Source organism: Bufo bufo, unplaced genomic scaffold (genome assembly GCF_905171765.1).
Source record: "Bufo bufo unplaced genomic scaffold, aBufBuf1.1, whole genome shotgun sequence".
Taxonomy (NCBI): domain Eukaryota; kingdom Metazoa; phylum Chordata; class Amphibia; order Anura; family Bufonidae; genus Bufo; species Bufo bufo.
Window position 1 is genome coordinate 30,174 of NW_024401155.1, and position 25,378 is coordinate 55,551.

Consider the following 25,378-nt stretch of genomic DNA (forward strand, 5'->3'; position numbering starts at 1 on the left):
ATCCAAGATTATCTAACTGGCAGAGACTTATATGTTAACAGAAGATCTGTCAAGAGAGACTACCTCCCTTCCTATCAGCACAGCCTCCGCGAGGGAGAGGAAGTGGAGTTCACCCCTGCCGAGAGCCTGAGAGGCCCTTATGCAACTGCCGTGACCCGTCCCAAGCGAGAACCTGAGGACTGGGAGGCAGAAGAAGACTACTCTGGCTGCGAGCGGGAACCGGAACGCTCTCCAGAGCCGGCCCATCACGCCTTCCAAGAGCGAAGCTCCTTCATTGGGCCTAACGTCTTCTGGCAGCCAACCGTGTTGGAAAAATGGGTGAGCCCTTATCCTTCCCCCGAGCTGCCTCGTCGGGAGAAGACCATACAAGATATGGAAAACTTAAAAGGACTTCGCAATACCTTTGAGAACATCCGGAGGGGTCGGAGACCCGATTCACCACCAGAACCTGCAGGGGCCGAGTCCGAGCCGTCGTTGACTGTGCCCGCGCCGGCAGATGACAGAGACTCTGACACGGAGAGCATCGGTGAACAGATTGTCCGGCTGGAGGAGAAGTTGCGGGAGCTGCGCAAGATCGCGACCCCCAGGATCCGGACGCCGCCAAAGAAGGACGAGGTAAGGGTGCCTGTCACCACCCGTAAACCACCGTCTGCTAATGTTGCTCCGTCAAGGCCCCAAGGAAGACCCGTGATTCCTGTGAGTTGCTGCACCGAGCCCACCGGACCGCTTGCGGCGGCGGTACCAAATGACTTACATCCCACAATTATCATGCCGGGACCAGTACGGTCCACCCAAGGGTTTACCTCTAGGTCCATGGGGCCAATACCTATTAGGGGCCCCTTTACCTTGCAGCTGCCCCCTAACACTATTATGTGGGCACATCCTCCTGTAGAGGACTACTACAGGCCGTATTTGCCAGCAGAGCCAAGTGATTATGACATGCTACTGTGAATCAGCCTGCTAGGCCTTTGCTTTATTTCACCAAAGAATGATGTTATTAACCCTTCCAGGACAGGAGTCCTATGTTTCCTGGTCTTTTGTTGCTGCTGCCAGTTCATCCACGGCTCAGTGGTAGGTGTTGACCACTGAAATTACAAGGTCAACAAAGCCAAGTTTGTTTCCAGGACCTCCTGCCTGCTTTTGCTATTTTCCACCACGTTGTGCCTGTTCCGTTGTTGCACCTTTTACCCTTACCCCCCTTTTCAGGTTGATCAGGGGTATTACAGCACTTGTTTTATATTCTACAATTTTATTGTGCAACTTCATACTAAGGAACCGTGCCCGGAGATAGACTCAAAAGAACCTGAGCCTCTGAGATTCTTACTCTTTTTAAAGGAAATGTGCCCAGAGATGGACTCCACCGCATGAGAGCCTCTGTGATTTATAGGAAAATAACCTGGGTACGGACTCATGTTTGTTCTTTGAGCCTCCAAGAACTTTTATACTGTTTTATCTATTTTGCTGTTCTATTATGGACTTATTCATTGTCATGGACTATCCTGGTTATAATGTTACGCTGTGCCAGGTCAGCGCCCCAGTTCCATCCACTATCCTGAGGAGAAGAGAACGACGCCCCTTGTCACCATACTTCACCTTTATCAATTGGACCTGATGTAAATGTAAATGCAGATGAATTACATGTATGTATGCCTGCATGTCTCTATTTTCTATTTCAGGTAGAGATTCCAGTTGGGCGACCCATGATGGAGTACGAGGTCGTACTCAGCTTAAAGCAGTGGGGTATGTAGTGTACGGGGACTGTAATGCCCGTCACTACAAAAGGGTCACTTGGTGTGCTGTCGTCCCTCCTTAATTATGAGGAAGTTGTTATATGTCAGTTTTATAAAATGTAATGTAATGTAATGCTATGTATTTCCCTGTTACTGTGAAACTTGCATGTACAGGCCTGCTAGGGGTGTCATTCCAGCTCTTAGTCACTAGAGGGAGCTAGGGAGCCCTAGTTTATATAAGGCCCAGTCAGGGAAAGGAAAGTCAGTCTAAAGTGGGAGTCTAGAGTTGTAGTTGGAGTCTGGAGTTGGAGACTAGACCATGTCAGAGTCCAGTCCAGGCCTGAAGCCTGCGGACCAGGAGAGGGTATTGCAGTCCCTGTAACCGGGTTCCAGATCCAAGGAGAAGGTTCCCCTCCTGAATTTATATATGCAGAAGCAGGAAGACCACCGTTAAACAGCCTGGAAGTTCAGAAGTTTCTAGAGGCTGAGGAAGCAGAGAGAGGGACAGAGGCAAGCTCAGAAAAGCAAGAGGTACTCAAGACAACAGAGGAGGTACTTGATAGAGATAAAACCAAGGATATACGCCAGAGCTAGGGTATTGGGCCTTGGAGAAGAGTTTCTATGTTCCAGGATCAGTCAGGAATAGAGTGCAAGCTGCCTGTACTGCAAGTCCTGTGTTTAACACTCTGAAGTCACCTTGCTATACATATATTGCCTGCATCAACTGTATTGAAAATCAACTGTCTGCAAAGGAACTGCGTTTCCGTTATTGTCCCTATATGATGACTACTAAAGTTTGAGTTCTGCTTTAACATCACGTGGTTCCTCAGTTATTCCTGCTATCAGCAAACGGCGTGCCACCGTTTAATTGGCACTGGCGTCACGAACATTTCTCATCATCCCCTGCCCTTGCAGAGAGTCAGCTGTCTCAGGTTAGTGTCTATTGCACTACAACACCCAGGAACATTTATACACCTAACTTGAGTACGCTGCACTCCTGCTTCCTCTTCTGCTGCAGTCGTGGCCTCTTCATCCACCTCTGGAGTGACAGTGCCACCTGCCACCCCGCAGAGGATCTGCCATCAACACCACCACCTGGGTCACCAAGCATCTCCACAATGTCCCACGGAAGCGTTCAGCTCTCCATATCCCAAACGCTGGAGAGGAAGAGGAAGTACCCCCTACCCACCCGCCATCCCTGGCCCTGAATGCCAGCATTTCTAAATTACTGGCCTTTGAAATGCTGTCATTCCGTCTGGTGGAGACGGAGAGTTTTAAAGGCCTTATGGCGGTGGATAGCAGTTTGGCGCATGTCCTTCCACCACCGAGGATTGCAGGGCGCTTCAGTTTGCCTCCTGTTGCTTCCTCCTCCTACTCCGCTTCCTCATCCTCTACCGGCTCCTCATCCGGTCAGCGTAACCCCTTCACCACCAACTTCAGCACAGCCAGGGGTAAACGACAGCAGGCAGTTTTATAACGTATCTGTTTGGGGGACAAACCCCACACCGCGCAGGAGCTGTGGACGGGCCTTGAACAACAGAGCGACGAGTGGTTGGTGCCAGTCAGCCTCAAGCCCGGCCTGGTGGTGTGCGATAATGGGCGAAATCTCGTAGCAGCTCTGGGACTAGCCGGTTTGACGCACATCCCTTGCCTGGCGCATGTGCTGAATTTAGTGGTGCAGAGATTCCTTAAACATTACCCTGATATGTCAGAGCTGCTGCATAAAGTGCGGGCCGTCTGTGCGCGCTTCCGGCGTTCTCACCCTGCTGCTGCTCGCCTGTCAGCGCTGCAGCGTAACTGTAGTGTACGGGAACTGTAATACCCGTCACTACCAAAGTGTCACTTGGTGTGCTGTCGTCCCTCCTAATTATGGGGAAGTTGTTGTATGCCAGTTTTATAAAATGTCATGTAATGTAATGCATGTATTTCCCTGTTGCTATGAAACTTGCAAGTACAGGCCGGCTAGGGGTGTCATTCCAGCTTCTAGGCATTAGAGGGAGCTAGGGAGCCCTAGTTTATATAAGGCCAGACAGGGAAGTGCAGGGGAGACGGAGTCTAGTATCTGTAAGCTACAGTTGGAGATTAGACAATGTCTGAGACAAGTCCAGGCCTGAAGCCTGCTGTTCAGGAGAAGATTCCCTCCTGAATTCCCATATGCAGAAGCAGGAATATCTTAGACTAAGAGCCTGAGGAACCATTCAGAAGCTGAGAGAGACAGAGGCAAAGATCAGAAGAGCCAGAGGTACTGAGAGAAACAGAGGAGGTACTTATTTAAGCCATAATCAAGGATATAAAGCCAGAACTAGGTTAATGGGCCTTGGTGAAGAATTGCTGTATTCCAGGATCAGACAGAGTTAGAGTGCAAGCTCCTTTGCTGCAAGTCCTGTGTTCAACACTCTGTAATTACCCTGCTGTACTGAATTGCCTGCATCGACCGAATTGCAAAATCGACTGTATGCTGAGGAACTGCATTTCCTTTATTGTCTCTGCTTGGAAAACCTACTAAAGTTTGAGTTCTGTTTTAATCCTACGTTTCCTCAATTTATTCCTGCATCCGCAAACGGCGTGCCACCGTTTACTTGGCACTGGCGTCACGAACTATTCCTTACCTATACCTGCCCTTGCAGAGAGTCAGCTGTACCAGGTTAGTGTATATTGCACTACATCACCCAGAAACACCTACTACACACAACTTGAGTATGCTGCACCTTCTCTTTTGGCGTCACGAACAGGATACGCACGCTTTCTAGTGCAAGAAGCGTGAACTTTGTGCCTTATACAGTTGCCCTGTGACCAAAGTGACAATTTGCCTGTTTTATTCAAGTGGACTTTGTGGACTGAAAATCATACCCAAAGTGTACCAAAAAACTCTAAAAAGCGCTGTGCAGTGTTGCGCTGCACAGAGGAAGAAAATCGCCGCATTGGAGTGTGGTTTTGTGGACTTTAAACATTCCTGCTTGCCGTCAGTGAATAGACAGCGTTTGTACCTAAAGATGGCCGCTGAGCTTGCTGAATTTACTGCTGCGTCACCTTCATCCCGAAAAGGCGGGAAAAATTGGCGCCTTTCTGAGGAAAAAGCGGGAAGAAGGTCAAGGGCAGGCGCCACGGCTTATCTGGACATTTGCATGTCTGCCAGCATGGACACCGCCTTCCATATACTGGAATACCTGGGGGGCGGCCTCCCAGTGCAGTGGGAGGAGCTGGCTACTCTAATTGATGCGACCCTATCGCTCTCCTCAGAAGGATCGAGCATGTTGGATTGTGAGCAGAGTGTTGCTGCAGCGTCCGTACCTGAAATTAAAAAGATGACTGACATCGGTGTAGAGCCAGAGGAGGCTCCACCGGCCTACGCTCCGGGACCGGAGCAACCCGCTTGCCGCCCAAGGGAGAAAGAACCCGAGCCCTGCTATGGCTCGTGGAGGGACTTTTTCCAACCATCTTTTAAATGGTCCTCCCTGATGGCGGAGATCCGAGAGGCCGCTATCAAGCGGAACACAAAGACTAAAATCGTCTATGAGGAACTAACCAAGACCATCCACGAGAAGCATACGCACACCCAACCCCGCCTGGAAAGGAGAAAGGGAGTGGTGCTATCGTTTGACAAACCCCGTGGCTACGGGTTTATTCAGGACTATCTAACTGGCAGAGACCTCTATGTTAATCGAAGGTCTGTCAAAAGAGACTACCTCCCTTCGTACCAGCACAGCCTCCGTGAGGGAGAGGAAGTGGAGTACACCCCTGCCGAGAGCCTGCGAGGCCCTTATGCGACTGCTGTGACCCGTCCCAAGCGAAACCCTGAGGACTGGGAGGCAGAAGAAGAAGAAGACTACTCTGGCTGCGAGCGAGAACCGGAACGCTCTCCAGAGCCGGCCCATCACGCCTTTCAGGAGCGGAGCTCCTTCATTGGGCCCAATGTCTTCTGGCAGCCAACCGTGTTGGAGAAATGGGTGAGCCCCTATCCTTCCCCCGAGCTGCCTCGTCGGGAGAAGACAATATCTGAGCTGGAGCAGTTGAAAGGACTTAGTGCTACCTTCCAGAACATCCGGATGGGACGGAGACCAGACACATCGCCAGAACCTGCAGAGGCCGAGTCCGCGTCATCGGTGACTGTACCTGCGCCGGCGGCGCCAGCAGAGGACAGCGACTCCGACACAGAGAGCATCGGTGAGCAGATCGTCCGGCTGGAGGAGAAGTTGCGGGAGTTGCGCAGGACATACACCGCCAGGATCCAGACGCCGCCGAGGAAGGACGAGGTAAGGGTGCCTGTCACCACCCGTAGACCGCCTTCTGTTGCCACCGCTCCGTCAGTGCCCCAGACCGGACCCGCGATTGCCGTAAACTGCTGCACCCAGAGCACCGGACCGCTTGCTGCGGCGGTGCCAAGCACGTCACACCCTGCAGTGATCATGCCAGGGCCGGCACGGTCCATCAGAGGGTTCATCCCTAGGCCTATGGGGCCAATACCTATTAGGGGCCCCTTTACCCTGCAGCTGCCCCCTGATACAGTCATGTGGGCCCATCCTCCTGTAGAGGACTACTACAGATGGTACTTGCCAGCGGAGCCAAGTGGATATGATAGGCCACTGTAATCAGCCTGCTAGGCCTTTGATTTATTTCTTCTGAAGTTTCATGTTAACCCTTCCAGGACAGGAGTCCTACGTTTCCTGGTCCTTTGTTGCGGCTGCCAGTTTGTCCACGGCTCAGTGGTGGGTGTTGACCACTGAAATCACAAAGTCAGCAAGGCCAGGCTTGTTTCCAGGACCTCCTGCCTGCTTTTGCTACCCCACGCCAAGTTGTGCCTGTTCCTTTGTTGCACCTTTTACCCTTCACCCCCTTTTCAGGTTGATCAGGGGTATTACAGCACTTTTCTTGCTGTCCTTTTATAGTGCAATTTGATACTAAGGAACCGTGCCCGGAGACAGACTCAAAAGTACCTGAGCCTCTGAGATTCTTATTCTTTTAAAAGTAATGTGCCCAGAGATGGACTCCACCGCATGAGAGCCTCTGTGATTAATAAGAAATAACCTGGGTACGGACTCATGTTTGTTATTTGAGCCTCCAAGAACTTTTATACCGTTTTCTACTGTTTTATCATGGACTTATTCATTGTCATGGACTATCCTGGTTCTAATGTTACGCTGTGCCAGGTCAGCGCCCCAGTTCCATTCACTATCCTGAGAGAAGAGAACGACGCCCCTTGTCACTACCCTTCACTTTTGCCAATTGGACCTGATGTAAATGTAAATGCAGATGAATTACATGTATGTATGCCTGCATGTCTCTATTTTCTATTTCAGGTAGAGATTCCAGTTGGGCGACCCATGATGGAGTACGAGGTCGTACTCAGCTTAAAGCAGTGGGGTATGTAGTGTACGGGGACTGTAATGCCCGTCACTACAAAAGTGTCACTTGGTGTGCTGTCGTCCCTCCTAATTATGGGGAAGTTGTTGTATGCCAGTTTTATAAAATGTCATGTAATGTAATGCATGTATTTCCCTGTTGCTATGAAACTTGCAAGTACAGGCCGGCTAGGGGTGTCATTCCAGCTTCTAGGCATTAGAGGGAGCTAGGGAGCCCTAGTTTATATAAGGCCAGACAGGGAAGTGCAGGGGAGACGGAGTCTAGTATCTGTAAGCTACAGTTGGAGATTAGACAATGTCTGAGACAAGTCCAGGCCTGAAGCCTGCTGTTCAGGAGAAGATTCCCTCCTGAATACCCATATGCAGAAGCAGGAATATCTTAGACTAAGAGCCTGAGGAACCATTCAGAAGCTGAGAGAGACAGAGGCAAAGATCAGAAGAGCCAGAGGTACTGAGAGAAACAGAGGAGGTACTTATTTAAGCCATAATCAAGGATATAAAGCCAGACTTAGGTTAATGGGCCTTGGTGAAGAATTGCTACATTCCAGGATCAGACAGAGTTAGAGTGCAAGCTCCTTTGCTGCAAGTCCTGTGTTCAACACTCTGTAATTACCCTGCTGTACTGAATTGCCTGCATCGACCGAATTGCAAAATCGACTGTATGCTGAGGAACTGCATTTCCTTTATTGTCTCTGCTTGGAAAACCTACTAAAGTTTGAGTTCTGTTTTAATCCTACGTTTCCTCAATTTATTCCTGCATCCGCAAACGGCGTGCCACCGTTTACTTGGCACTGGCGTCACGAACTATTCCTTACCTATACCTGCCCTTGCAGAGAGTCAGCTGTACCAGGTTAGTGTATATTGCACTACATCACCCAGAAACACCTACTACACACAACTTGAGTATGCTGCATAACTTCGGCCTTCCCGCTCACCGCCTCATATGCGACGTGCCCACCAGGTGGAACTCCACCTTGCACATGCTGGACAGACTGTGCGAGCAGCAGCAGGCCATAGTGGAGTTTCAGCTGCAGCACGCACGGGTGAGACGCTCTGCGGAACAGCAACACTTCACCACCAATGACTGGGCCTCCATGCGAGACCTGTGTGCCCTGTTGCGCTGTTACGAGTACTCCACCAACGTGGCCAGTGCCGATAACGCCGTTCTCAGCGTTACTATCCCACTTCTATGGCTCCTTGAAAAAACGCTGCAGGCGATGATGGAAGAGGATGTGGTACAGGAGGAGGAGGAGGAAGAGGGGTCATTTCATAGGGTTTCCGGCCAGTCATTCCCAAGTGCCTCCGAGGGTGGTTTCCTGCAGCCACAAACCAAAGGTACACAATTGTCCAGCCAGGGCACAGTTCTGGAGGATGAGGAGGAGGAGATGGAGGGGCGTGGCTGGGGGGATACAGAGGACACACTGGTGCGTGGCTGGGGGGATACAGAGGACACAGACGATACACCTCCCACAGAGGACAGCTTGTCGTTGCCTCTGGGCAGCCTGGCACACATGAGCGATTACATGCTGCAGTGTCTCCGCAACGACCGCTGAGTTGCCCACATTCTAACTTGTGCTGATTCCTGGGTGGCCACGCTGCTGGATCCCCGTTACACGGACAACGTACCGTCCTTAATTCCCTCACTGGAGCGTGATCGTAAGATGCGCGAGTACAAGCGCACCCTGGTAGACGCGCTGCTAGTGGCATTCCCACCTGACAGCGGGGGCACAGTGGAAGCAGAAGGCGAAGGCAGAGGATGAGGTCGCCAACGCAGCTGGGGCACCGCCAGCACCTCAGAAGGCAGGGTTAGCATGGCCGACATGTGGAAAAGCTTTGTCAGCACAACAACCAGCACCACCGGCTGATATGGAAGGTCTTAGTAGGAGGCAGCATTTCACCAACATGGTGGAGCAGTAAGTGTGCACACGCCTACATGAACTGACTGACAGGGGTCAGCCCCTGCAACTTCTGGGTCTCCAAATTGGGCACGTGGCCTGAGCTTGCCCTTTACCCCTTGGAGGTGACTTCAATGGGGTTTGGGGTCAAGTTCGGGTCCCGAACTTAAATTTTTTTGTGAAGTTCGGCCGAACTCGAACATCCAGGTGTCCGCTCAACTCTATTTGTCACTAAACATTTTGGAAGGAAAGGCGAGTTCTCTCAGGGGTATCTGTGCCCCCCGCCGCACCGAGCACCCGCTCTGGCCGGGCAGGAAAGCATGTCCATGGAAAACTCGCCCAGTTGGGGCCACACATGAAGTTTGCATGCCCAGAAGTCCAGGAGATCTTGGATCATGGGTTACAGGGTGCAGTCCAAGTATGTCACCGCCTGCTGGTTCAGGTTCTGCTGGATGTCCTGCTGCTGGAGCTGGGTGGTTTCTTCAGAGGGCGGCTGAAGAAAGCTGCTCATTATAGACGGAAGTTGATGCATATGATGCTGGTGATGCTTCTATCCCCCCCCCTCCGCCCCACACACACAACAGCCCCCCCAGTAAGACCTTAATGAGGACCGCCTGGTAATATGGAGGCTGTACTATAGTGTGAAGGCTGAAATCTGTAGGCTGTAATATCATGTGGAGGCTGTAATATTATGTGGAGACTGGTAATATGGAGGCTGTAATATAATATGGAGGCTATAATGTAATGTGAAGGCTATAATATAATATGGAGGCTGTAATATAATGTGGAGGCTGTAATATAATGTGAAGGCTGTAATATAATGTGGAGGCTGTAATATCATGTGGAGACTGGTAATATGGAGGCCGTAATATAATATGGAGGCTGTAATATAATGTGGAGCCTGGTAATATGGAGGCTGTGATATAATGTGAAGCCTGGTAATATGGAGGCTGTAATGTAATGTGGAGGTTGTAATATAATGTGGAGGCTGTAATATGTGGAGACTGGTAATATGGAGGCTGTAATATAATGTGGAGGCTATAATGTAATGTGAAGGCTATAATATAATATGGAGGCTGTAATATAATGTGGAGGCTGTAATATAATGTGAAGGCTGTAATATAATGTGGAGGCTGTAATATCATGTGGAGACTGGTAATATGGAGGCCGTAATATAATATGGAGGCTGTAATATAATGTGGAGCCTGGTAATATGGAGGCTGTGATATAATGTGAAGCCTGGTAATATGGAGGCTGTAATATGTGGAGACTGGTAATATGGAGGCTGTAATATAATGTGGAGGCTATAATGTAATGTGAAGGCTATAATATAATATGGAGGCTGTAATATAATGTGAAGGCTGTAATATCATGTGGAGGCTGTAATATAATATGGAGGTTGTAATATAATGTGGAGGCTGTAATATCATGTGGAGGCTGTAATATAATATGGAGGTTGTAATATAATGTGGAGGCTGTAATATAATATGGAGGCTGTAATATGTGGAGACTGGTAATATGGAGGCTGTAATATAATGTGGAGGCTATAATGTAATGTGAAGGCTATAATATAATATGGAGGCTGTAATATAATGTGAAGGCTGTAATATAATGTGGAGGCTGTAATATCATGTGGAGGCTGTAATATGTGGAGACTGGTAATATGGAGGCTGTAATTTAATGTGGAGGCTGTAATATCATGTGGAGCCTGGTAATATGGAGGCTGTGATATAATGTGAAGCCGGGTAATATGGAGGCTGTAATGTAATGTGGAGCCTAGTAATGTGGAGGCTGTAATATAATGCGGAGCCTGGTAATAAGGAGACTGTAATATAATGTGGAGCCTGGTAATATGGAGGCTATAATATAATGTGGAGCCTGGTAATATGGAGGCTGTAATATAATGTGGAAGCTGTAATATAATATGGAGGCTATAATGTAATGTGGAGGCTGTAATATAATGTGGAGCCTGTTAATACGGAGGCTGTAATATAATATGGAGGCTATAATATAATATGGAGGCTATAATGTAATGTGAAGGCTATAATATAATATGGAGGCTGTAATATAATGTGGAGGCTGTAAAATAATGTGAAGGCTGTAATATCATGTGGAGACTGGTAATATGGAGGCTGGTAATATGAAGGCTGCAATATATTGTGGAGGCTGTAATGTAATGTGGAGGCTGTAATATAATGTGGAGACTGTAATAAAATGTGGAGGCTGTAATATCATGTAGAGGCTGCAATACAATGTGGAGGCTGTAATATAATGTAAAGGATGTAATATCATGTGGAGGCTGTAATATCATGTGGAGACTGGTAATATTGAGGCTGTAATATAAAGTGTAGGCTATAATATAATATGGAGGCTATAATGTAATGTGGAGCCTGGTAATATGGAGGCTGTAATATAATGTGGAGGCTATAATGTAATGTGGAGGCTTTAATATAATGTGGACGCTGCAATATAATGTGGAGGCTGGTAATGTGGAGGCTGTAATGTAATGTGTAGGCTATAATATAATGTGGAGCCTGGTAATATGGAGGCTGTAATATAATGTGGAGGCTATAATGTAATATGGAGGCTGTAATATAATGTGGACACTGTAATATCATGTGGAGGCTGCAATTTAATGTGGAGACTGGTAATATGGAGGCTGCAATGTAATGTGTAGGCTGTAATATAATATGGAGGCTATTATGTAATATGGAGGCTGTAATATAATGTGGACGCTTGTAATGTAATATGAAGGCTGTCATGTAATGTGAAGGTTGTAATATAATGTGGAGGCCGGTAATGTGGAGTCTGTAATATGAAGGCTGCAATATCATGTAGAGGCTGTAATATAATATGTAGGCTATAATATAGTATGAAGGCTGTAATATGGAGACGGTAATATAATGTAGTGGCTGGTAATGTAACATGTAGCCTGTAATGTAGAGACCGGTAATAGGGAGGCCGGTAATGTAACATAGAGGCCGGTAATGTTAAGTGGAGGCTGTAATGTAATGCAGAGGCTGGTAATATGAAGGCTGTAATATAATGTGGAGGCTGTGATGTAATGTGGAGGCTGGTAGTATAGAGACTGTAATGTAATGTAGAGGCTAGAAATATGGAGGCTGTCATATAATGTGGAGGCTGAAAATATGGAGGCTGTAACATAATGTTTAGGCTGTGATGTAATGTAGAGGATGATAATATGGAGTCTATAAAATAATGTGGAGGCCGGTAATGTAACATAGAGATTGTAATGTAGAGGCGGTAATATTATGTGGAGGCCAGTAATGTTAAGTGGAGGCTGGTAAAATGGAGGCTGTAATATAATTTGGAGACTGTAATGTAATGCAGTGGCTGGTAATATGAAGGCTGTAATATAATGTGGAGGCTGGCAGTATAGAGGCTGTAATGTAGAGGATAGTAATATGGAGTATGTAATATAATGTGGAGGCCGGTAATGTAACATGGAGACTTCAATGTAGAGGCCAGTAATACAGAGGCTGGTAATGTAACATGGAGGTTGTAATCTAATGTAGAGGCTGGTAAAAAAGAGGCTGTAATATGATGTGTAGGCTATAATGTAATGTAGAGGCTGAAAATATGAAGGCTGCAATATAATGCTGAGGTTGATAATATAAAATGGAGGCTGTAATGTAATATAGAGGCTGCGATGTAATGTGGAGGCTGGTAGTATGGAGGCTGTAATATTATGTGGAGGCTGTAATGTAATGTAGAGGCCGGTAATATGGAGCCTGTTATATAATGTGGAGGCTGTAATGTAATGTAGAGGCCGGTAATATGGATGCTGTCATATAATGTGGAGGTCGGTAATATAATATGGAGGCTGCAATGTAGAGGTCGGTAAGATAATATTGAGGCTGTAATGTAATGTGGAGACTGTTAATATAATATGGAGGCTGGTAATATGGAGGCTGTAATATAATGTTAAGGTTGATAATTTAATATATAGGCTTTAATATAATGCGCATATAATGTGCAGGCCGGTAATGTTATATGGAGGCTGTAATGTAATGTGGAGGCTGTAATATAATTTGGAGTCTGTAATGTAATGCAGAGGATATAATGTAATTTACAGGCTGGTAATATGGAGGCTGGAAAATAATGTGGAGGCTGGTAGTATGGAGGCTGTAATATAATGTTGAGGTTGATATAATATAGAGGCTGTAATATAATGTGGAGGATATGATGTAATTTACAGGCTGGTAACATGGAGGCTGTAATAGATAACTAGATGTAAGGTGGAGGCTGGTAGTATGGAGGCTGTAATATAATGTGGAGGTTCTCCACCGCAGCTACGAGACGAGCTGTGCTCGGAGACTGAGGGGTTAATAGTACAGGTCACATGACCGGCTCCACCTGTAAATCAGCAGCTCAACTATAGGCGGGAAATTCAATTGAGCGACGAGATCCTGAGCTCTCCCAGCCAATAGCAGAGCTCTGGACCCCGCAGCCGTTGTAATATACTGGACTCTACTGTTCTGTACTATAATATATTGGGCTATACTGTGCTGTACTAAAAATATACTGTGCTGTACTATACTATACTGTACTATACTATAATATACTGTACTATACTATACTGTACTATACTATAATATACTGTGCTATACTATACTATACTATAATATACTGTACTATAATATACTGTACTGTACTATACTATAATATACTGTACTATGCTGTACTATAATATACTGTGCTGTACTATAATATACTGTACTATAATATACTGTACAATACTGTACTATACTATAATATACTGTGCTATACTATACTGTACTATACTATAATATACTGTACTATACTATACTGTACTGTACTATAATATACTGTGCTATACTATACTATACTGTACTATACTATACTGTACTATACTATAATATACTGTGCTATACTATACTATACTGTACTATACTATAATATACTGTGCTATACTATACTGTACTGTACTATACTGTACTATACTATAATATACTGTGCTATACTATACTGTACTATACTATAATATACTGTGCTATACTGTACTATACTATAATATACTGTACTATACTGTACTATACTATAATATACTGTGCTATACTATACTATACTGTACTATACTATACTGTACTATACTATAATATACTGTACTATACTATACTGTACTGTACTATAATATACTGTGCTATACTATACTATACTATACTATAATATACTGTGCTATACTATACTATACTGTACTATACTATAATATACTGTGCTATACTATACTATACTGTACTATACTATAATATACTGTGCTATACTATACTGTACTATACTATACTGTACTATACTATAATATACTGTACTATACTATACTGTAGTATACTATAATATACTGTGCTATACTATACTGTACTATACTATAATATACTGTACTATACTATACTGTACTATACTATAATATACTGTGCTATACTATACTATACTGTACTATAATGTACTGTGCTATACTGTGCTGTACTATAATATACTGTGCTATACTATACTGTACTATACTATACTATAATATACTGTACTATACTATACTATACTGTACTATACTATAATATACTGTGCTATACTATACTATACTATAATATACTGTACTATACTATACTGTACTATACCGTGCTGTACTATACTATACTGTACTATACTGTACTATAATATACTGTACTATACTATAATATACTGTGCTATACTATACTATAATATACTGTGCTATACTATACTATAATATACTGTACTATACTATACTGTACTATACTATAATATACTGTACTATACCGTGCTATACTATACTATACTATAATATACTGTGCTATACTATACTATACTGTACTATACTATAATATACTGTGCTATACTATACTGTACTATACTATACTGTGCTATACTATACTGTACTATACTATAATATACTGTACTATACTATACTGTAGTATACTATAATATACTGTGCTATACTATACTATACTGTACTATACTATAATATACTGTACTATACTATACTATAATATACTGTGCTATACTATACTATACTGTACTATAATGTACTGTGCTATACTGTGCTGTACTATAATATACTGTGCTATACTATACTGTACTATACTATAATATACTGTACTATACTATACTGTACTATACTATAATATACTGTGCTATACTATACTATAATATACTGTACTATACTATACTGTACTATACTATAATATACTGTACTATAATATACCGTGCTGTACTATACTATACTACTATACTATACTGTACTATAATATACTGTGCTATACTGTGCTGTACTATAATATACTGTGCTATACTATACTGTACTATACTATAATATACTGTGCTATACTATACTGTACTATACTGTACTATAATATACTGTGCTGTACTATAATATACTGTGCTATTCTATACTGTACTATACTATAATATACTGTGCTGTACTATACTGTACTGTACTATACTGTACTATACTATAATATACTGTGCTATACTATACTATACTGTACTATACTATACTGTGCTATACTATACTGTACTATAATATACTGTGCTATACTGTGCTGTACTATAATATACTGTGCTATACTATACTGTACTATACTATAATATACTGTGCTGTACTATACTGTACTGTACTATACTATAATATTCTGTGCTATACTATACTGTACTATACTATAATATACTGTACTATACTATACTGTACTATACTATAATATACTGTGCTATACTATACTGTACTATACTGTACTATAATGTACTGTGCTATACTGTGCTGTACTATAATATACTGTGCTATACTATACTGTACTATACTATACTATAATATACTGTACTATACTTTACTATACTATAATATACTGTGCTATACTATACTATAATATACTATACTGTACTATACTATAATATACTGTACTATACCGTGCTGTACTATACTATACTGTACTATAATATAATGTGCTATACTGTGCTGTACTATAATATACTGTGCTATACTATACTGTACTATACTATAATATACTGTGCTATACTATACTGTACTATACTATACTGTACTATAATATACTGTGCTGTGCTATACTATACTGTACTATACTATAATATACTGTGCTGTACTATACTATACTGTACTATACTATAATATACTGTGCTATACTATACTGTGCTATACTATACTGTACTATACTGTACTATAATATACTGTGCTATACTGTGCTGTACTATAATATACTGTGCTATACTATACTGTACTATACTATAATATACTGTGCTGTACTATACTGTACTGTACTATACTGTACTATACTATAATATACTGTGCTATACTATACTATAATATACTGTGCTATACTATACTGTACTATAATGTACTGTGCTATACTGTGCTGTACTATAATATACTGTGCTATACTATACTGTACTATACTATAATATACTGTACTATACTATACTATAATATACTGTGCTATACTATACTATAATATACTGTACTATACCGTGCTGTACTATACTATACTGTACTATAATATACTGTGCTATACTGTGCTGTACTATAATATACTGTGCTATACTATACTATACTATAATATACTGTGCTATACTATACTGTACTATAATATACTGTGCTGTACTATAATATACTGTGCTATACTATACTGTACTATACTATAATATACTGTACTGTACTATACTATAATATACTGTGCTATACTATACTGTACTATAATATACTTTGCTATACTGTGCTGTACTATACTATAATATACTGTACTATACTGTGCTGTACTATAATATACTGTGCTGTACTATACTGTACTGTACTATACTATAATATACTGTGCTATACTATACTGTACTATAATATACTGTGCTGTACTATACTATACTGTACTATACTATAATATACAGTTCTATACTGTGCTGTACTATAATATACTGTGCTGTACTATACTGTACTATAATATACTGTACTATACTATAATATACTGTGCTATACTATACTGTACTATACTGTGCTGTACAGTACTATAATATACTGTGCTATACTATACTGTACTATACTGTGCTGTACAGTACTATAATATACTGTGCTATAATATACTGTACTATACTATACTATGCTGTACAGTACTATAATATATTGTGCTATACTATACTGTGCTGTACTATAATATACTGTGCTATACTATACTATACTGTGCTGTACAGTACTATAATATACTGTGCTATACTATACTGTACTATACTGTGCTGTACTATACTATAATATACTGTGCTATACTATACTGTACAGTACTATAATATACAATACTGTGCTGTACTATACTGAACTATAATATACTATAATATACTGTACTATAATATACTGTACTATACTATGTTGTACTACACTATACTGTACTATACTATACTGAACTATAATATACTATACTATAATATACTGTACTATACCGTGCTGTACTATACTATCCTGTACTATAATATACTATACTGTAATATACTGTCCTATACTATACTGTACTATAATATACTATACTTTTGCCGTATTGTACTGAGATTACGGAGGTGCAATGAGGGGGATTATAGGGGCAGTTTTCTCTACTTTTCTTACTCCCCAGATGTTTCCGGGGGTCAGTAAAGCGGGGTCCACACTTCTGGGGGGCGGGGCCATACTCTGCCCCATTGTACCGGCACCCCCTCTGCTGCAGCCAGGAGCCCAGGAGAGAAGTCCTCTGTCATCTGCGGAGCCCTGACCACAAGACGCATCTCTGCCCCCTGAGAGCCCTGTACACACATGAGGCGGCATCACTGCGGCGGGGAATGTGCGGGGACACGGAGCACTGGAGCCGGCAGGGAGCGGAGGCCGCCGCCTGTGTTACCCTCCCGGGCTCTCCGCGGCTCCAGCTCCTCCCCGCAGCGTCCAAGCAGCTTCCTGCGGCCCCACCTTGTGGGAAAGAGCCCTGGGATGGGGACGAGGGCCGGGAAGAGAGGGAACGAGCCCCCGCAGCGGAGCCATCGGGCCGGATCCAGCCGGATGTGCAGAACGGCAGGCAGAGCGGGAGGACTGTGGCGGAGATCCCGGGGCCTGCTCCGGCCTCCTCCGCCACAGACGGCGACACACGGTGAGGGGGGATGTCCGGGAGGAGGAAGGCGCGGAGAAGGCGGCCTCTCCTGTCCGGTTCTAGCCGCTAAAGGGCTCTTCTCTAGTGATGTCCAGTTCATGAACGAATCGTTCATTTGAATCGATTCAGTTTAGTGAACCGGAGGAGTCGATTCACTTGAATGATCCGATCCGTTTGAATCGGCTCTCAGTCACAGCACACAGACAATGCTGACAGAGACGCTCAGCTCATGCAGGCAGCAGGTCAGGAGCCTGAGGGAGGGACTCGGGAGGAGTCAGTAATCTGATCTTAGAGTGGAAGCTGCTTCTGCCAGCCCCACCCCTCCCCGCCCACCAACCAATCACCGACCAGAGCTGAGGGGGCGAGGCAAGCACAGCACAGTAGCAGCTCTGACTCCACTCCTCTCTGAGTAGTGCAGGGTCAGGGAGTCTAAAGGAATCGAATGAGTCAAAAGAATCTAAAGATCCGACTCAGTTAGTGACTCATTCCATTCATTGAGTTAAAAGAGCTGTGAGTCTTCAGACTGTAGAACAGGTTACACTGAGGCTGTCGGCTCTTGTTGCAGCAGTGATAAGTAGCAGAGAGATAAGAGAAGGGACAGATGACAGAGTTTAGATTACAGGATGAATTAAATTAACCCTTTAGAATCAAATTGGCTTCTCAGGAGATATATATGTTAAAGGCATCTCATTCAGTAGTACTGTAAACTGTTCTACAGTCTGACTCACGGCTCTTTTAACTCAATGAATAGAATGAGTCACTAATACTGAGTCGGATCTTTAGATTCTTGTGACTCATTCGATTCATTTAGACTCCCTGACCCTGTACTACCCCGAGGTCTCGCATCAGAGCTGCTACTGTGCTGTGCTTGCCTCGCCCCCTCAGCTCTGGTCGGTGATTGGTTGGTGGGCGGGGAGGGGCGGGGCTGGCACTTGCGAGTCAGCCCAGCAGTCTGACTCACCAAGTGAACCGAAGATCCGATTCATGAATCGGTACATTTGAATGAGCTGATTCAAATAAACCGATTCACCTAAAAGATCCGAACTTCCCATCACTACTCTTCTCCCGGGCAGGGAAGCACAAGGGGAGAGCGGAGCTGCAGCCGGGCTGAGAGGGGTGAAGGCGGGGCCTGTGTCCAGTGTCAGCCAATAGACGCGCAGGAGGGCGGAGCTCGGCAGCCAATCACTGCGCAGCGCTCCACATATAAGAGGCGGTCCCGGCTCCGGCCTCAGTGTTTTCTCCAGGAGAAGTCTTTGTGTTTTCTCCCCACGTCTCACACGATGGCAGAGACCGCGCCAGCAGCCGCCGCTCCTCCTCCCGCCGAAGCGGCCGCCAAGTCCAAGAAGCAGCCGAGGAAATCCGCCGCGGCAGGGGGCGCCAAGAAAAGCAAGAAGCCGTCCGGTCCCAGCGTGTCCGAGCTCCTGGTCACAGCCGTGTCCGCCTCCAAGGAGCGCAGCGGGGTGTCTCTGGCCGCCCTGAAGAAGGCTCTGGCTGCCGGAGGATGCGATGTAGAGAAGAACAATAGCCGCATCAAGGTGGCCATCAGGGCTCTGGTCACCAAGGGGACCCTCACCCAGGTGAAGGGCAGCGGCGCCTCCGGCTCCTTCAAGCTCAACAAGAAGCAGCAGGATACCAAGGACAAGGCGGCGGCCAAGAAGAAGAAGCAGCCGGCGGCCAAGAAGCCTGCAGCTACTGCGGCCAAGAAACCCGCTAAATCCCCGAAGAAGCCCAAGAAGGCTCCGGCCAAGAGCCCGAAAAAGGCTAAGAAACCAGCCGCGGCCAAGAAAGCAGCCAAGAGCCCCAAGAAGCCGAAGGCTGCCCCCAAGCCCAAGAAGCTGGCCAAGAGTCCGGCTAAGAAGGCGGCCAAACCCAAGGCTGCCAAGAGTCCGGCTAAGAAAGCGGTGAAACCCAAGGCTGCCAAGAGTCCGGCTAAGAAAGCGGCGAAAGCCAAGAAGTAACCGGCGCTGCCTGCACTTCTCCCCCAAAGGCTCTTCTCAGAGCCACCACCTCCTCCTCAGACGAGCTCCACTCCGCCCTTCTGCCCTCGTCCTCCGCTCACAGCGGATATATTCAGTCTCCAGATTACATCACAGCCTCCATATAACTAGCCTCCACAATATATTACAGCCTCAATATTAGCGGCCTCTACATTACATCACAGCTTAAACATTGTTACAGCCTCCATATTAATTGACAGCCTCTGTATTACCAGCCTCTACATTACAGCCTCCCTACTACCAGCCTCCATTTTGTATTATCAATCTCAACATTATATTACAGCCTTCATATTTTCAGCCTCTACTTTACATTATAGCCTCCATATTATATTGCAGCCTTTATATTACCAGCCTCCACATTATATTACAGACTCCATATTACCGTCATCTACATTACATCACAGCATAAACATTATGTTACAACCTCCATAATTCCAGCCTCCACATTATATTACAGCCTCTACATTACAGCCTCCACATTACATCACAGCCTAAACATTATGTTACAGCCTCCATATTTTCAGCATCAAGATTACATCACAGCCTCCACATTATGTGACAGCCTCCACATGATATTACCAGCCTCTGCATTACAGGCTAAAATTATATTACAGCCTCTGCATTATATTACAGCCTCCGTATTACCGGCCTCTACATTACAGTCTCCATATTACATTACCGGCCTCCACATTATATTAAATCCTCCGTATTACCGGCCTCTACATTACATCACAGCTTAAACATTATGTTACAGCCTCCACATTACATCACAGCCTCAACATTGACAGCCTCCATATTACCAGCCTGTAAATTACATTATATCCTCCGCATTATATTAAAGCCTCTATATTATATTATCAACCTCAACATTATATAACAGCCTCCATACTACCAGCCTCCACATTATATTACCACTACGCCCCTTATCCTCCCCAGTGCCCAATCACCACTCCCCTCATTAATAGCAGATCACTACTTCCCTCATTCTCCTCACTGGCTGACCACTACTCCCCTAATCATCCTCAATACCATATAACTACTCCCCTCATACTTAGTGCCCGATCACTACTCCCCTCATCCTCCTCTCTGGCAGATCACTACTCCCCTCATCATCCTCAATAGCATATAACTACTTCCCTCATACTTAGTGCCCGATCACTACTCCCCTCATCATCCTCAATAGCATATAACTACTTCCCTCATACTTAGTGCCCGATCACTACTCCCCTCATACTTAGTGCCCGATCACTACTCCCCTCATCCTCCTCTCTGGCAGATCACTGCTCCCCTTATACACTTCAGCTGAGCTCTGCTCCCGCTATGAATGGCTGCGGATCAGCGAGCTGTGCGGCTGCTCAGTGCAGGGCGGGAGGACGAGGCTCCGCCCCTACGGGCACATAACGGCTGAGGGGGTCCAGAGCTCTGCTACTATTGGCTGGGAGAGCTCAGGATCTCGTCGCTCATTTGAATTTCCCGCCTATAGTCCCCAACTGCAAATGAGCTGCTGATCTACAGGAGGAGCCGGTCATGTGACCTGTACGCGCGTCATAAGCCACGCCCAGCGCCTCTCATTGGCTTCTCACGAGTCTTGTCTCCGTTGAGGCTTCTAATCCACCCAATGAGCGGCGCTGGGGGCGGAGCAGCAGCCTATAAAGGCGGCAGGAGGCGGCTCCTCCGGATCACACACATCAGAGTCTTCGTTGCTGTTCTGTGCTCTGCTGTAGAGAACGATGTCTGGACGCGGCAAACAAGGAGGCAAAGTCCGGGCTAAGGCCAAGACCCGCTCCTCCCGGGCAGGGCTCCAGTTCCCGGTCGGCCGAGTGCACAGGCTCCTCCGCAAGGGCAACTACGCCCAGAGGGTGGGCGCCGGCGCTCCCGTCTACTTGGCCGCTGTGCTCGAGTATCTCACCGCCGAGATCCTGGAGCTGGCCGGCAATGCCGCCCGCGACAACAAGAAGACCCGCATCATCCCCCGCCACCTGCAGCTGGCCGTGCGCAACGACGAGGAGCTCAACAAGCTGCTGGGCGGCGTCACCATCGCCCAGGGAGGCGTCCTGCCCAACATCCAGGCCGTGCTGCTGCCCAAGAAGACCGAGAGCACCAAGTCGGCCAAGAGCAAGTGAGCCCGGCTCTGCTGCTGCTGCTGTGCCCCCCGGAACCAAAGGCTCTTCTAAGAGCCCCCCACATGCTCTGTACGACTGAGCTGGCGATGCCGCTGATCTCCGCTGTGCAGGAGGCGTCACACAGGGGCACTTACCGCTCCTGACTAGAGATGGGAAGTTTGGATCTTTGGCTTCAGTTGGTGACAAGTGACCCGGAGCCGGATAGGTAATAAGTGTCCGATCAGTGGTGACCGGACTGAGGACTAGGAAGGGGGGGCTGGGGCCCTGATCTGGGCATTATACTGAGTGGGGGGCCCTGATCTGGGCATTATACTGAGTGGGGGGCTGGGGGCACTGATCTGGGCATTATACTGAGTGGGGGGCGCTCTATTCTATGGACAGCACTGCGAGGGCTTTATACTGCTGCAGCCCGGTCAGAGACTCCGTGTATTGTTCTAGAAGTCGGATCATTGGATTCTTAGACTCAGTGCACGACTCCCTGGACCGTGTGCGCCTCCGCTCTGATTGGCTGCTGGCCTCCCCTCCTCCGACATGAATCGGACATCACCGCTCCTGACCTGCTGCGAGTACGGGCAGACATTGCTGCTGTAGAGGGTTTGGCCGCTGAATTCTAACCGGACTGTAATTGAGCGGGAATTTCAAAAGCCAGAGATCAGCCAATCACTGTAAAGCACTTGTCCTATAGCTCCGCCCCTCCGCCGGGGGGCAGGGAGGATGGAGGCGGTTATCGGTCACGGTCAGCGAGTCCCTGATAGACGGGGGGAGATACAGAGAGCGCTTTTAGAATAAAGGAACTGCTCTTACTGATCAGAGCGCTGAAAGGGTTAACCCGCCTCCTGTGAGCAGAGGTGGAGGATGAAGGGCGGAGTGGAGCTCGTCTCTGGAGGAGGTGGTGGCTCTGAGAAGAGCCTTTGTTGGGTGCGGGGCGCAGATCTAAGCCCTCTCCCCTCGGATCCTGCGGGCCAGCTGGATATCCTTGGGCATGATGGTGACCCGCTTGGCGTGGATGGCGCAGAGGTTGGTGTCCTCGAAGAGCCCGACCAGGTAAGCCTCGCTGGCCTCCTGCAGGGCCATGACGGCCGAGCTCTGGAAGCGAAGGTCGGTCTTGAAGTCCTGGGCGATCTCTCTCACCAGGCGCTGGAAGGGCAGCTTCCGGATGAGCAGCTCGGTGGACTTCTGGTAGCGCCGGATCTCCCGGAGAGCGACGGTCCCGGGCCGGTAGCGGTGAGGCTTCTTGACTCCGCCAGTGGCGGGGGCGCTCTTCCTGGCGGCCTTAGTGGCCAGCTGCTTGCGGGGAGCTTTCCCGCCGGTGGACTTACGGGCTGTCTGCTTGGTTCTGGCCATGGTTCTGCAGAGATCTGTACACAGCAAGAGAGTGAGGTGAGGAGCGGACCGTGCAGATCATTTATACTCCCGGCCTCGTCCTCATTGGCTCATGTAAACCACACCCCTACATCCCTATTAGTTTATTCGTACAATGATGTGCCCGCAAAAACTTCCGTAACCAATCATCGTTCACAAGAGGCGGAGCCCATCCTATCCGCCAGTCCCAGCTGATGGGCGTGTCTCCAGGTAATAAGCCCCTCCTACATGAAGCGGGAGGTCAGTCTCTTCCCACCGCCTCCTCCTCAGACGAGCTCCACTCCGCCCTTCTGCCCTCGTTCTCCGCTCACAGCGGGCGGGGGCTCCGGCTCCTCTGCGGGCAGGAATAGGGGGCTGGTTAACCCTGTCAGCGCCGCTCTCTTCAGTCTATCAGGGCCTCGCTGCTCGGCTGATAACCGCCCCTCACTGCGCGCCGCCCTCTGCTGGTAGTGATGCCGCCGCTGAGTGTACTGTGCGTGCAGGGGGGTCGTGCGCTCTGTCCCTGGACACCAGCGCAGCGATGGAGCCGCTCTTCTCCGCACAGTGAATACGGGACTGTTCTCCCCTCCTCCGGTGTGGGGCGGGAGAAGGCGGCCACTGACGGGTTAATACTGAGCAGGCTATGGGGGCGGGGCTCATCTGAATGAATAGCTATGAGCCCCGCCCCTCCTCCTGCTGCTCCGCCCCGCTCTTCTCAGAGCCCCCACCTTCTCTAGGACGGAGCTGCCGCATTGTGTGAATACATGGAAGCCTCATGTCCGAGGCGGATTATTCCCTCATTATAGACCACTGATCGGGAGGATGAGGGGAGTAGTGATCGTATACTCGGGAGGATGGGGGGAGTAGTGATTGGACACTGAGGATGAGGGGAGTAATGATCGCCCAGAGAGAAGTTGGGCAATGAGGAGAATGAGTGAAGTAGTTATATGGTACTGAGGATGATGAGGGGAGTAGTGGTCAGTCAGTGAGGAGAATGAGGGCAGTAGTTATATGGTACTGAGGATGATGAGGGGAGTAGTGGTCAGCCAGTGAGGAGGATGAGGGCAGTAGTGATCTGCTAATGGATGGATGTGAGCCCCGCCGTGCGCTCTATCCCCGGACACCAGCGCAGAGAAGGGGGCGGAGCTATACGACAAGTGCTTTCCAGTGATTGGCTGATCTCTGGCTTTTGAAATTCCCGCTCAATTACAGTCCGGTCAGAATCCAGCGGCCGTGGAGGAGCAGTCCATTACACACAGGGGCGCTGATGGTCCGGGCGTCACACAGGGGCACTTACCGCTCCTGACCTGCTGCGAGAACGGGCAGACATTTCTGCTGTAGAGGGTTCGTCCCCTGTGTGTAATGGACTGCTCCTCCACGGCCGCTGGATTCTGACCGGACTGTAATTGAGCGGGAATTTCAAAAGCCAGAGATCAGCCAATCACTGGAAAGCACTTGTTCTATAGCTCCGCCCCCTTCTCCAGCTCTGCGCTGGTGTCCGGGGATAGAGCGCACGGCGGGGCTCACATCCATCCATTAGCAGATCACTACTTCCCTCATTCTCCTCATTGCCCAACTTCTCTCTGGCCGATCACTACTCCCCCCATCCTCACTGTCTGATCACTACTCCCCCCATCCTCAGTGTCCAATCACTACTCCCCCCATCCTCACTGTCCGATCACTACTCCCCTCATCCTCAGTGTCTGATCACTACTCCCCCCATCCTCAGTGTCCAATCACTACTCCCCTCATCCTCCTCAGTGTCCAATCACTACTC

The 25,378-nt window shown here is 47.0% G+C and overlaps 3 protein-coding genes across 3 annotated transcripts; 2 read left to right on the top strand and 1 right to left on the bottom strand.

The window, feature by feature from the left end:
* The first annotated feature begins 19,399 nt into the window (after positions 1–19,399).
* Positions 19,400–20,098, top strand: LOC120984664 (histone H1B-like). Its single transcript, XM_040413419.1, has one exon. It carries the CDS (start codon positions 19,421–19,423, stop codon positions 20,096–20,098), a length of 678 nt encoding a protein of 225 aa, XP_040269353.1. The 5' UTR covers positions 19,400–19,420.
* A 1,768-nt stretch (positions 20,099–21,866) lies between these two features.
* Positions 21,867–22,266, top strand: LOC120984661 (histone H2A type 1-like). The gene has a single exon (XM_040413417.1). The coding sequence runs from the start codon at positions 21,868–21,870 to the stop codon at positions 22,258–22,260; it is 393 nt and encodes a 130-aa protein (XP_040269351.1). The 5' UTR covers position 21,867; the 3' UTR covers positions 22,261–22,266.
* Positions 22,267–22,989: 723 nt separating this feature from the next.
* LOC120984660 (histone H3) lies at positions 22,990–23,604 on the bottom strand. Its single transcript, XM_040413416.1, has one exon. It carries the CDS (start codon positions 23,602–23,604, stop codon positions 23,194–23,196), a length of 411 nt encoding a protein of 136 aa, XP_040269350.1. The 3' UTR covers positions 22,990–23,193.
* Between the last annotated feature and the right edge of the window lie 1,774 nt (positions 23,605–25,378).

Excerpts from the sequence above, each read along its gene's own strand:
- LOC120984661 (XM_040413417.1), top strand. The coding sequence starts at position 21,868 with ATGTCTGGACGCGGCAAACAAGGAGGCAAAGTCCGGGCTAAGGCCAAG.
- LOC120984664 (XM_040413419.1), top strand. The coding sequence starts at position 19,421 with ATGGCAGAGACCGCGCCAGCAGCCGCCGCTCCTCCTCCCGCCGAAGCG.
- LOC120984660 (XM_040413416.1), bottom strand. The coding sequence starts at position 23,604 with ATGGCCAGAACCAAGCAGACAGCCCGTAAGTCCACCGGCGGGAAAGCT.